Source organism: Lissotriton vulgaris, chromosome 3_1 (genome assembly GCF_964263255.1).
Source record: "Lissotriton vulgaris chromosome 3_1, aLisVul1.2, whole genome shotgun sequence".
Classification (NCBI taxonomy): Eukaryota; Metazoa; Chordata; class Amphibia; order Caudata; family Salamandridae; genus Lissotriton; species Lissotriton vulgaris.
This window is the reverse complement of record NC_141689.1, coordinates 47,788,616-47,799,556: the sequence shown is the minus strand read 5'-3', so window position 1 is coordinate 47,799,556 and position 10,941 is coordinate 47,788,616. Positions and strand designations below refer to the sequence as shown.

Here is a 10,941-nt window from a genome sequence, read left to right as displayed (position 1 = left end):
ACATTGGTGTCAAATTCATAATAGTTCTGTCCGTCTTGAAGCTGTTTCAGATTCTGGTGCCTATCTTGTTTTAATAGATACACACAACAGAGAAGTCACTTACATCTGCATAAGTACATCTTCTGTGGTACCTAGAACCCACAATATTAGATGTAGGGGTAAATATTTTTTCTACTAAACAACACAAATATGAAATTCTCTCCCCCTTGATTTGAGGGCAAGTCCTTATCTTCATTTTCACTGTAAGCATGCATGTCTTTTTTTTGCTTTGTAATTTCCAAAACTATATCAGCCATGTTTGCCCATCATCTCAAGCACCAGGGTACCTCCGTATTTACTGTTGCACTTTTCTAATATTCTATTCATTCATTCATTCATTCATTATTTGTTCTGTCAGTTTTCCAGCCTTAGGAAATTGCAAGCAACTTGACTATGCCTGAAAGAGTGAACTGAAGTCACCCAAGGAATGTACATTCAATGATGGGCTGGTCAAGGAAACAAGACTGCTGTACATCTACAATACAAACACTACAAATTTTGAGATAGGACATTAACACACAAATCAGGCTATTTAGCTTCAGATCACTTTATTGATTCTTGACAGCAGACCAGAGGGAGGAAAAAGGAAAGATGATAAATCACACAGTGGATATTTGGTTGTCCTAGGGATCATGGCGGGACATTAGTCTTGACACATTGAAAGGTGTAGGGGACAACATAGGTTGGGGGGAGCATTGACTACTCCGACTAGCACTGGCCACATTGACCCGCTGGTGACCAAGAAGGCATTATGTGTCTGGATGCCATGGAAGCAGCAACAGGTAGGTGAATTATGAGAGTACAAGTGAGTATAGACATGAAGATAGAGGCCTGCAAAGCAAAATTAGGTAAGGGGGTAAATACAGGTCAACAAAGCAGGGTGAATCGCAGACTGTGAGGTTTGCAGGTGATAGTAGTTGAGAAGTCACAGGCTGGCATTCAACATCATGGCTTCAAGAGATTGGGTGAAAAGGAGTGGGAGTCAACCTAATAAAGCAATAGAAGACAGATTACAAAGCAATGGCCAAGCAGTGAAGACAGACAGGGGTTACGGGGGTTGTTCGAGCATAGGTGTGAAGCCAAGGGGCCAGAGGCAATTATTGGAAGGTTGGAAAGGTGATAAGGACCAACTGGACGGGGAGTGGAGTGGTACAGAAGAGGGCAGAGAATGAAGAACTAACTGAGATCCCTGACTAAGGCTATCCTGGAGGTAGACTAGTGCATATGTTTCTAAAATGTCTCTATCCCTCAACCACTTACATTTAACAAAAATAAAGGTGAACACATATCAGAGAATAGAAAAAGGGATGACTTCTAACATGTCCTAATAATTAATAAAAGCATTATGTGATCTCAGGGAGCATGTGGCAGTTCCTGGCTGAATCTAGAGGAAGTCCTGAATGTCATCCGGCTGGTTTGACAAAGAGATATTCTTGAACTGCCAATTGGCTTTGTTCATCGTTTCGGTGATGGCACCTAGGCGAGAAGTTAGATTCTTTTTGAAATCATCTTTATTTGCAATCAGCGGGCTTACAAAGTGTGCCATTTCATCAAAGGTTGGGACCAGGACATCTAGCAGGGCACTATATGTGGCACGCACATTCGCTGTACGGTTACTCCCAACCATCACCGATAGAAATGTTCTGCACTGCCCGACTGGAAGCTGAAAATTGGTCAGCCTCGTCAGGAAGTCAGTTTCTTGACTTATGTTTGCGGTTATAGCTTTCATCTTCCCCTCGATATTGGAGATGTTCCTCTGGATGTCTGTGATTTTCTTCTGACAGCTTTTCACCTTTGCAGAGTAGGTATCAACTGTGGCCATCTGGGCGTGGAAGCTTCTGTTGGCCTCATTGGCTTTCTTCTGGGATAATTCCAGAGCCTCCAGGCTGGCGGTGATCATACTAAGCCCTGCAAGAGGAGGACATTACACAATCCATTCATGAGAAAATCCTACAGTTGAAAAGAGACAGTGAGGTGTTCAATCCATACAGAAAATCTGTGATAGGGCATACTCCGCCTTTCATCCTTCACTGGTCACTACATTTCATACTAATAAAGAAGTTAACAATGGCACCTGTTATTCACAGTGCTTTGAAATGGCAGAGACAGTGGTGCAATCAAGGTGAATGACTTTCTATCTAGGTACAACATGACCTTTGATGGTGTGTACAACGCCACCTTTGATGGAACAATCTGGTGTGCACAGTGCCACCTTTGATGGAACAATCTGGTGTGCACAGTGCGACCTTTGGTAGAACAATCTGGTGTGTACAGTGCAAACTTTGGTAGAACAATCTGGTGTGTACAGTGCAAACTTTGGTAGAACAATCTGGTGTGTACAGTGCAAACTTTGGTAGAACAACCTGGTACATAACAGTGCGACCTTTGGTAGAAGAACCTGGTGTTTACAGGGTAACCTTTGGTAGAACAACCTGGTGTCTACAGTGTAACCTTTGGTAGAACAACCTGGTGTCTACAGTGTAACCTTTGGCCTGACTCTAGTGGCCTGGAGAGCACTCCAGAGTCCCGTGCTCTCCACACCACTGGAGTCAAGCTATCCTGGCTGATGACGGGTGTTAGCCAGAAACCGGTCCTAGGATGCTTGATTCTCGTCCAGGGAAGACATGGCTTGGCAGTTCGGGCTGGAATGTTCCCATGAGGCATAGTGTCAAGGCTGATTTGCATATGCCCATGTCAGAACTGGGGTGGTGTGGAGTGCAAAAAATGATGGATTTAGGCCCAGAACTCTGTACTGGGGTGAACGTATGACATTGTTCTGCATTCTGTCCATCAACTGTTGTTTTTGCAGTAATGATAGCTCAGCATCAAATGGGACCCCTACATTCTTACTTTAGAAACTAGCAGAGGAGGGGGACCAAGGGGGCTGCGACCACCAGGAATTTTTCCTAAAAGTTAAATTTTTTCCAAAGAGGAGACCCTCTGTCGTTTTTTGGGTGTTTACTTTCAGGCAGTTACTTTTAATCCAGTGTACAATGGCCTGCAAGCAGTTGTTAAACCAATTTGCAACTTCTTCAACATTACTTGGGATCGACACCACTATCTGGGTGTCGTCAGCATACACAATGGTTGGGAACCAAAAAAATCAATCATTTGGCTAAAGCAGTCACATAGATATTAAATAGCATGGGGCTGAGAGACGACCCTTGGGGAACTCTGCATTCCCTAAGGGTCACTCTTTATTCATGAACTCCTACAAATCCAAACCAGGAGGTCGAAAGCAGTTCCTGAGATCCCAGTTTTCCCAAACCACTACAGAAGAACTGTTTGGCTCACAGTATTGAAGGTTGCAGAAAAGTCCAAAAGGACCCTTGCAGGCCTGCCGTCATTATCCATGGTGAGTGTAATCTCTTCTGAGACTAACCAGGGCACTCGAGTACTGTGGCCAAATCTAAAGCCAAACTGTGAATCATTAAGAAGATTGTTGGTCTCCAGGTGTTCTGACAGAATTATGTTAAGATACTTCTCAATGACCTTAGGAGGAAAAGGTAGACGGGATATAGGTCAAGTGTTGCTTTTTGTCATCGGATAAAGAAATTATTTTCTCAGAAGTGATAAAGCCAGGGCTTTTTTCCACTCTACAGGAAAGCATCCTTCCCAATTCATATCATTAAATATTAATGTAGGAATTGGACCTATTTTTCACACAAATGTATGCATTACATTAGGTGGAATGTGGTCATAGGGAGCTCCTGACTTTGTGTGCATAAGTAGATCAATCCCGTGGCTGTCTGTAAGCAGCGGATAATCACAAAGCTCAGTATTCTTGAACTCGTAAGTGGTATATTTGACCCCTCGATCCAGTGGAGATCTAATGGAATCGTATTCGCAGTAAACGCATTTGATTTTCTATTTAAAATGTGATGCCAGCTTATCACAGAAAGATTGGCTTGGGGGAGGACTGCAACCAGCTCGTGTCTGAATGGTATTAAAAACTTCCCTTGATGGGTTAACAGTACTCTAAGGGGCATATGTGCAAGCCCCTAAAGCCACCACAACGTCACTTTTACCGACAATGTGGTGATGATAGGGGCTGCTCCTTAAGTACAAGGCAGCGTTATGCCACTTTCATGCTATGGTTAGCATGAAAGGGGTGATCAGTGGGTGTTGTGGTGGGCGTTCCACCGCAACACCCATTCATTTTGACGTTGCCCCTATGTAGAAGGGAAGCGTACATAAACTGTGGTCTTAAGTTGGCATTTCTCCTCGTTTTTGCTTTTTTCATGTGTGCTGCACCCATGCCACTTCCTTGTACATATCCCTCTTAGTTTTCTCTATATAGTTTCTCTTTTTTCCCTCAGTAATGCGATTTTTATACTCCTGAATAATGCTACAGTATTGAACGTTTATGTCATCCCTGTATCTAGATCTCCAGGTTTTTCCTGTCTACATCGTTCCTGCGTCATTTCTCTTAACTGATAAGAGAACCAATGGACTGCTCCTAAAGGTTTTCATATTTTTCTCTGGCACAAAAACAGAAGCTGCATCAAGCACCCACTTGCAACACTCCCACTGCTTCATTTGAGTTTTCTGGTATCGATGGACTTGGGACTTGGAGCAGCGCTTCCAACTTTTCAGGAATTACCATGTTCCAGCCACAAAATGTCTTTACCATCCTGGTCAAATTAAATAAAGGCTTTTGAACTGGTATATCTAATCTAAAATGAACTGAGCTATGATCAGACCATGTTAGTGGAAACACCACTTCCAACTTTAGGATGGAGTAGTTTGAAAAAATGCCATTCAGGATACGACCACCATTATGAGTGTGGAGTTCACCAGCTGAATCATATTTTATTATATTGATCAAGGTCAGCAGCTGCCCTCATCATGATGGATTTGTCTGCGGCTTTTGACACCATCTCCCATCGAATATTACTATTCAGATGAGCAAATCTGGGGATTGGTGGCTCAGTCCTGAATTGGATCCAATCTTTTTTATCTAATGGAGAACACGCAGCGTATTTGCAGCCATTTTCCCTGCGCCTAAAGTAATTAAGCATGGTGTACCTCAGGGCTCTTCGTTGTGCCTTACATTATTTATTGTGTACATGACGCATCTATCTATATTGTGGAAAAATATGGTATTAAAGTAATTTCTGATGCAGAGTATCCTCAGTCAGCCTTCTCTTTTTGGAAGCAAGCCTCAAATGAGCTGGTTCAGCTCAAACAATGCCTGTTAGAAGAGCTCATTTGGATGAACAGGAATTGCCTAAAGTGCAAGACCTCCAAAATAAAGATCTTACACTTTGGTGGCTCCTTTTCTTCTTGGTACAATGACTGGCGGCCAAAGAAACGAGGAGCCCCTCCACCATCCAGGATGGTGGGAAGAAATCTAGGAGTTAAGTTTAATAACACTCCCTCCTCCAGCCATCAAATCTCTGCCATTGCAGGGTCTTGTTTTACCACACTAAGAACATTAAGAAACACACTGGTATATGTCCCTTTAGATGTTGGGAAAACCATTGTACAAGCTGACTTACATGCAAGATTAGTTCACGTGAAGGCTCTCTCTCTGGCTCTCCCTACGAATAATCATAATCTGCTTCAGATTGTGGAAAATGCGGCATTAAGGTTGATTTTGAGGTTGCACAAACTCATTCGATCCATTTAGATCACTTGAAAACCAGAAGAGGCGGTACCTTTAGGGTGTCACCCGCCACGCCCTGGAAGAAGCTCCCTTTTGTGCTTCACTGCCTTGAGAAGGAAAGCTGGTTTAGGTCTCAACTCAAGACCTGCATCAATCCTTTGGTCCTCATATCTGTCCTTGGGATCCAGCACCAGGACACCTGTTGTCCGCTGGGCGCTTTATCAATACGATGATTGATTTATTGAATTGCAGCATGCACAGTGGGTGCTTCACAGAGGGAGGTTAGAGTGGAGTGGGGCGAGATCAGAGAGAGAGAGGAGAGATAGAGAAAGGAGAGAATGGCAGAGAAAGAGAATGGATGAATAAAATGATGGATGGAGAGAAAGAAGTGAGGAAGGGAGTGCACCGGCTTGAACATTTGTGCCAGGACTGCTTTCAGCTCCCAGTCCGTATGTGGTCTTTTGGTTTGACTAACTTCCCTTGTAGAGAATTAAGAAAATCTGAGGGGCATATTATCAAGAATGGCGTTAACAATTATCACTGGTTTAGCAGCAGAAAACTGCTGCTAAAATGGCAATAATGGGCTTGATAATATGCCCTTGAGCATTCCAATAGAAGTCCATGTCCTGGTGTGAACATGGGCTTCTACTGGAATTCTCATGGGCATATTATCAAGCCCATTATTGCTGCTTTAGCTGCAGTTTTCTGCTGCTAAACCGGTGATAATTTTAACGTCCTTCTTGATAATATGCACCCAGATAGTGTAGTGCGGGTGAGCTTAAACCTCCGTTTGCTCTACATGCCAACGAAAAAGAAATTCTTTATAACTAAGGAAATTTTAAACTTGTGTAATTTGCATTAGTTTAATTATGTAAAATTTCAGTAAATTATGCAAAATTACATTTCAGTCTGAGAAAGGCAAATCCATATTTTAGTGCTATATTTTAGCGCAAAATGCTTCCTCACATCAATTTCTGATGCAAGGGTTCATTTTGTATTTAAAACACAAGTGGGGCGAACAATCAATCAATCAATTAATCATATCATTTGTAAAGCGCACTACTCACCCGTGAGGATCTCAAGGCTCTGGGGTGGGGAATGCTGCTACTGCTCGAGAAGCCGGGTCTTGAGGAGTTTTCTGAAGGTCAGCAGGTCTTGGGTCTGCCGCAGGTGGATGGAGAGGGTGTTCCAGGTCTTGGCGGTGAGGTGGGAGAACGATCTGCCGCCGGAGGTCGCTCTTCAGAAGCGGGGGACTGTGGCAAGGGCGAGGTCGGCGGAGCGGAGCTGGTGGGTGGGGGTGTAGAAGCTGAGTCGTCGGTTGAGGTTTGTTGGTCCGGTGTTGTGGAGTGCCTTGTGTGCGTGAGTGAGGAGCTTGAAGGTTATCCTCTTGTTGACCGGAAGCCAGTGCAGGTCTCTCAGGTGGGGTGTGATGTGGCTGCGGCAAGGGATGTCGAGGATCAGGCGTGCAGAGGCGATCTGGATGCGTTGGAGCCATCTCAGGAGTTTGTCTGAGGCTCCTGTGCAGGGGGCGTTTCCATAGTCCAACCTGCTGCTGACGAGGGCCTGGGTGACCGTTCTTCTAATTTCAGTGGGGAACCACTTGTAGATCCTGCGAAGCATGCGGAGGGTGTTGAAGCAGGAGTAGGAGACGGCGTTGACCTGTTTAGTCTTGGAGAGGGTGGAGTCGAGGATGACCCTTAGGTTGCGTGAGTGGTCGGTGGGTGTTAAAGCGTTTCCCAGTGCGGTCGGCCACCAGGAGTCGTCCCAGGCCGAAGGGGTGGATCCGAGGATGAGGACCTCCGTCTTGTCCGAGTTCAGCTTCAGGCGGCTGTTCCTCATCCATTTAGCGATGGCCTTCATTCCTTCGTGAAGGTTGGTTTTGGCGGTGTGGTGTTCCTTGGTGAGGGAGAGGATGAGCTGGGTGACATTGGCGAAGGAGATGATGTTGAGGTCATGCCGACGGGCGACGTGGTCGAGCGGTGCCATGTAGATGTTACACAGAGTTTGGCTGAGAGATGAGCCCTGGGGTACGCCGCAGATTATCTCGGTGGCTTTGGAGCGGAATGGGGGAAGATGGACGCTCTGTGTTCTGCCGGAGAGGAAGGAGGTGGTCCAGTCAAGGGCCTTTGGATCCCGGCGTTGTGGAGGTGTGTTCGTAGTGTGTGATGGCAGACCGTGCCGTGTCGAAGGGAGCTGACAGGTCCAGGAGAATGAGGGCCGGCGTTTCTCCATTGTCCAGCAGGGACTTGATGTCGGTGATGAGGGCAGTCTTGGTGCTGTGGTTGCTGCGGAAGCTGGACTGGGAACGGTCCAGAATGTTGTTCTTCTTGAGGTAGTGGGTCAGTTGTTCGTTGATGGTCTTCTTGATGACCTTTGCTGGGAAGGGGAGCAGAGAGATGGGCCAGAGGTTCTTGGGGTCCACCTTGGGTTTCTTGCGTAAGGCGTTGATCTCTGCGTGCTTCCAGCTCTCCGGGAAGGTTGCTGTCTCGAAGGAGGTGTTGATGACTTTCCGGATATGGGGTGCGATGGATGTGATGGCTTTGTTGAAGATGTGGTGTGGGCATGGGTCTGATGGAGATCCTGAGTGGATGGTGTTCATGATCTTGATTGTGTCGTCATCGTTGATGTTGGTCCAGGAGAGTAGGCGGTTGGTGCCGATGGTGGTCGTGGGGGCGGAGGTCTCAGTGGTTGTTGGGGCGGTCGTGGTCTTGAAGCTATCGTGGATGTCTGCAATCTTGCAGTGAAAGAAGGTGGCCAGGGAGTCGCACAGGTCTTGCGAGGGTGGGAAGTCGTTGGTGTAGAAGCTGGGGTTGTAGAGTTCCTTCACGATGTGGGAGAGCTCTTTGCAGGTGTGCGCATTGTTGTCTAGGTGGTCTTTGAAGGAGGCCCTTTTGGCGGATCTGATGAGGTGATGGTGTCTGTGGGTGGTGTTCTTGTGGGCTGCGTGGCTGTCCAGTGTTCGTTCATGGAGCTAGATCTTCTCCAGCTTTCGGCAGGTTTGCTTGGAGGCCCGTAGGTCTTCAGTGAACCAGCTGGCTTTCTTGTTGATGGGACTGTTGGAGGGTTACTTGATCGGGGCAAGGGTGTTGGCGCAGTCGTTGATCCACTGTCTGAGGTTGCGGGCGGTGGTGTCGGGGTCGGTGGGGTTAGTAGGTGGGCTCTGGGCGAGGGTGGTAGTTAGCTGGTCTTCAGTGACTTTGCTCCAGCAGCGCCGAGGCATCTGTTGGGTGCGGTGGTGCGTGGTGGGTTTCTTGAAGGCGAAGTGGATGCAGCGATGGTCGGTCCAGTGAAGTTCTGTGGTGTGGTTGAAGGAGACGTGGGGACTTGCGGAGAAGATGGGGTCAAGCGTGTGACCGGCGGAGTGGGTGGGTGTTGTGATGAGTTGTCTGAGTCCGAGGTTGTCTAGATTGTCGATCAGGGTGGTGGAGTTGGTGTCATTGTTGTTCTCCAGGTGGAAGTTCAGGTCCCCGAGGAGGATGTAGTCCATGGAGGCGAGGGCGTGTGTGCTGACGAAGTCGGCGAAGGAGGAGCTGAACTGTGGTCGGGGTCCGGGGGGTCTGTAGATGAGGGTTCCTCTGAGGGTGGTGTTTGGGTTGGTGTGGATCTGGAAGTGCAGGTGTTCAGCGGTGATGAGGGTGTCGTCGGTGTTGGTCGAGACTCTGAGAGTGTTCCTGTGGACTATGTCGATTCCTCCTCCTGCTCCGTTGGTATGGTCCCTGCGGGTGATCTTGTAGCGTTCCGGGATGGCTATGAATATGTCCGGTGCCGAGGCGAGGTTCATCCAGGTCTCCGTCTGGAAGGCGACGTCTGGGAGGTTGAGTCGAGTAGGTCCCAGATTTCAACTGCTTGTTGAAGTAGTGAAGTAGTGTGGCTCACTGGTTAGAGGCGGCAGACCCGAGAGCAGAGGAAGGCCCGGGACCAGGGTTCGATTCCCGGCGCGGCAGGTTTCTGGACCAGGGTCAGCGGACTCGATAATTTTCTCGCCTCGGTGCCCACTCTGATCAGCGTTCACACTCGGCAACTCTGGGCATTAGCTTGCCTCATCTTCACTAACGGCCCCACCAGACCGCCGGGGATGCCTGGTCTCACCCTGGAGATACCCATTAAGGGACCATCTCTCAGGGAAGCCTGGAAGGGTTTCGCAGCGGTCGAAGCGCCTTGGGACCCTACGGGTAAGTAGTGCGCTATATAAATGCCTATACATTTACATTTACATTTGCGGGCGAAGCAGGTGTTGAGAAGATGCATCTGAGGTGGTTGGGATGTTTCCTGGTTGGCAGCATTTTGGGGCAGATGCTTTTGAAGCTGCAGTTCCGCCAGGTGAAAGCTCAGTCGGTGCGCTTCGGGGCTGCCAGGAAGCAAGTGTGTAATCTTCCGGTGTTGAATGTGTGGAGGGTTCTGGCATAATAGCGGTGTCGGGCGTCGTGGCGTTTGCGGGGTCGAGGTGTCCTGGCACTGGGCACGGTCCAGGCAAGGACGGACGCAGACGGGCTTGCCTTAAGTGTGCCTTCGGCGCGCCCACTGTGCCTGGCCACTGCGCGGCCTCCATATGAGGGGATGTGGAAGGGAGGAGCAGCTGGGAGGCGGGAGCGGTGAGGCAAATGGGATTGTAGGGGGGGCGGGCCTGTGGGGAAACAGCTGTGGGAAAAGCAGGTGGGGTTCACAGGACAACTGGGCACAGGAAGGAAAAACAAGTTTAGGCAAGAAAACAAGCACAGGCACAGAGGAATAAAAACAAATCTGGGCAAGAAGGCAAGTACAGGCACAGGGGAATAAAAACAAGTCTGGGCAAGAAAGCAAGTTAGGCACAGGGGAATATAAACAAGTCTGGGCAAGAAAGCAAGTACAGGCACAGGGGAATAAAAACAAGCCTGGGCAAGAAAGCAAGTTAGGCAGAGGGGAATAAAAACAAGTCTGGGCAAGAAAGCAAGTACAGGCACAGGGGAATAAAAACAAGTCTGGGCAAGAAAGCAAGTTAGGCACAGGGGAAAAATATAACCCTGGGCAAAGCACTACGCTACGCTCGCGTAGTTTGCGAAGTTTGTGCAACTTCGCAATACACGTACTGCACGTAGCACAGTGCAAACATGCGTAGCTTAGCGTAGTGCAGAGGTCATTTTTTGCTTGCTTGCGGGCCTCAACGTCAAGTTGGCGACTGCGAGCAAGCAAAATGACATCCTCGTGAGACTTTTTCCTTGTTCGCGATTAGCAACATCAAGTTGCCGATCCCGAGCATGTAAAATAAACCTCCTCGTGAGATTCTCAACACGGGGAAGTCAGGTTTCTCATTGCGA

The 10,941-nt window shown here is 47.9% G+C and overlaps 1 protein-coding gene across 1 annotated transcript in view; it reads right to left on the bottom strand.

Moving 5' to 3' along the window:
• Positions 1–570: 570 nt before the first annotated feature.
• The window catches only part of LOC147725916 (uncharacterized), a 31,928-nt gene continuing 21,557 nt past the window's right edge, over positions 571–10,941 (bottom strand). Inside the window, exon 4 of the mRNA XM_086960046.1 lies at positions 571–1,947. Coding sequence (XP_086816172.1) covers positions 1,424–1,947 — 524 coding nt within the window. The 3' untranslated portion in view covers positions 571–1,423. The remainder of the gene's footprint in view (positions 1,948–10,941) is intronic.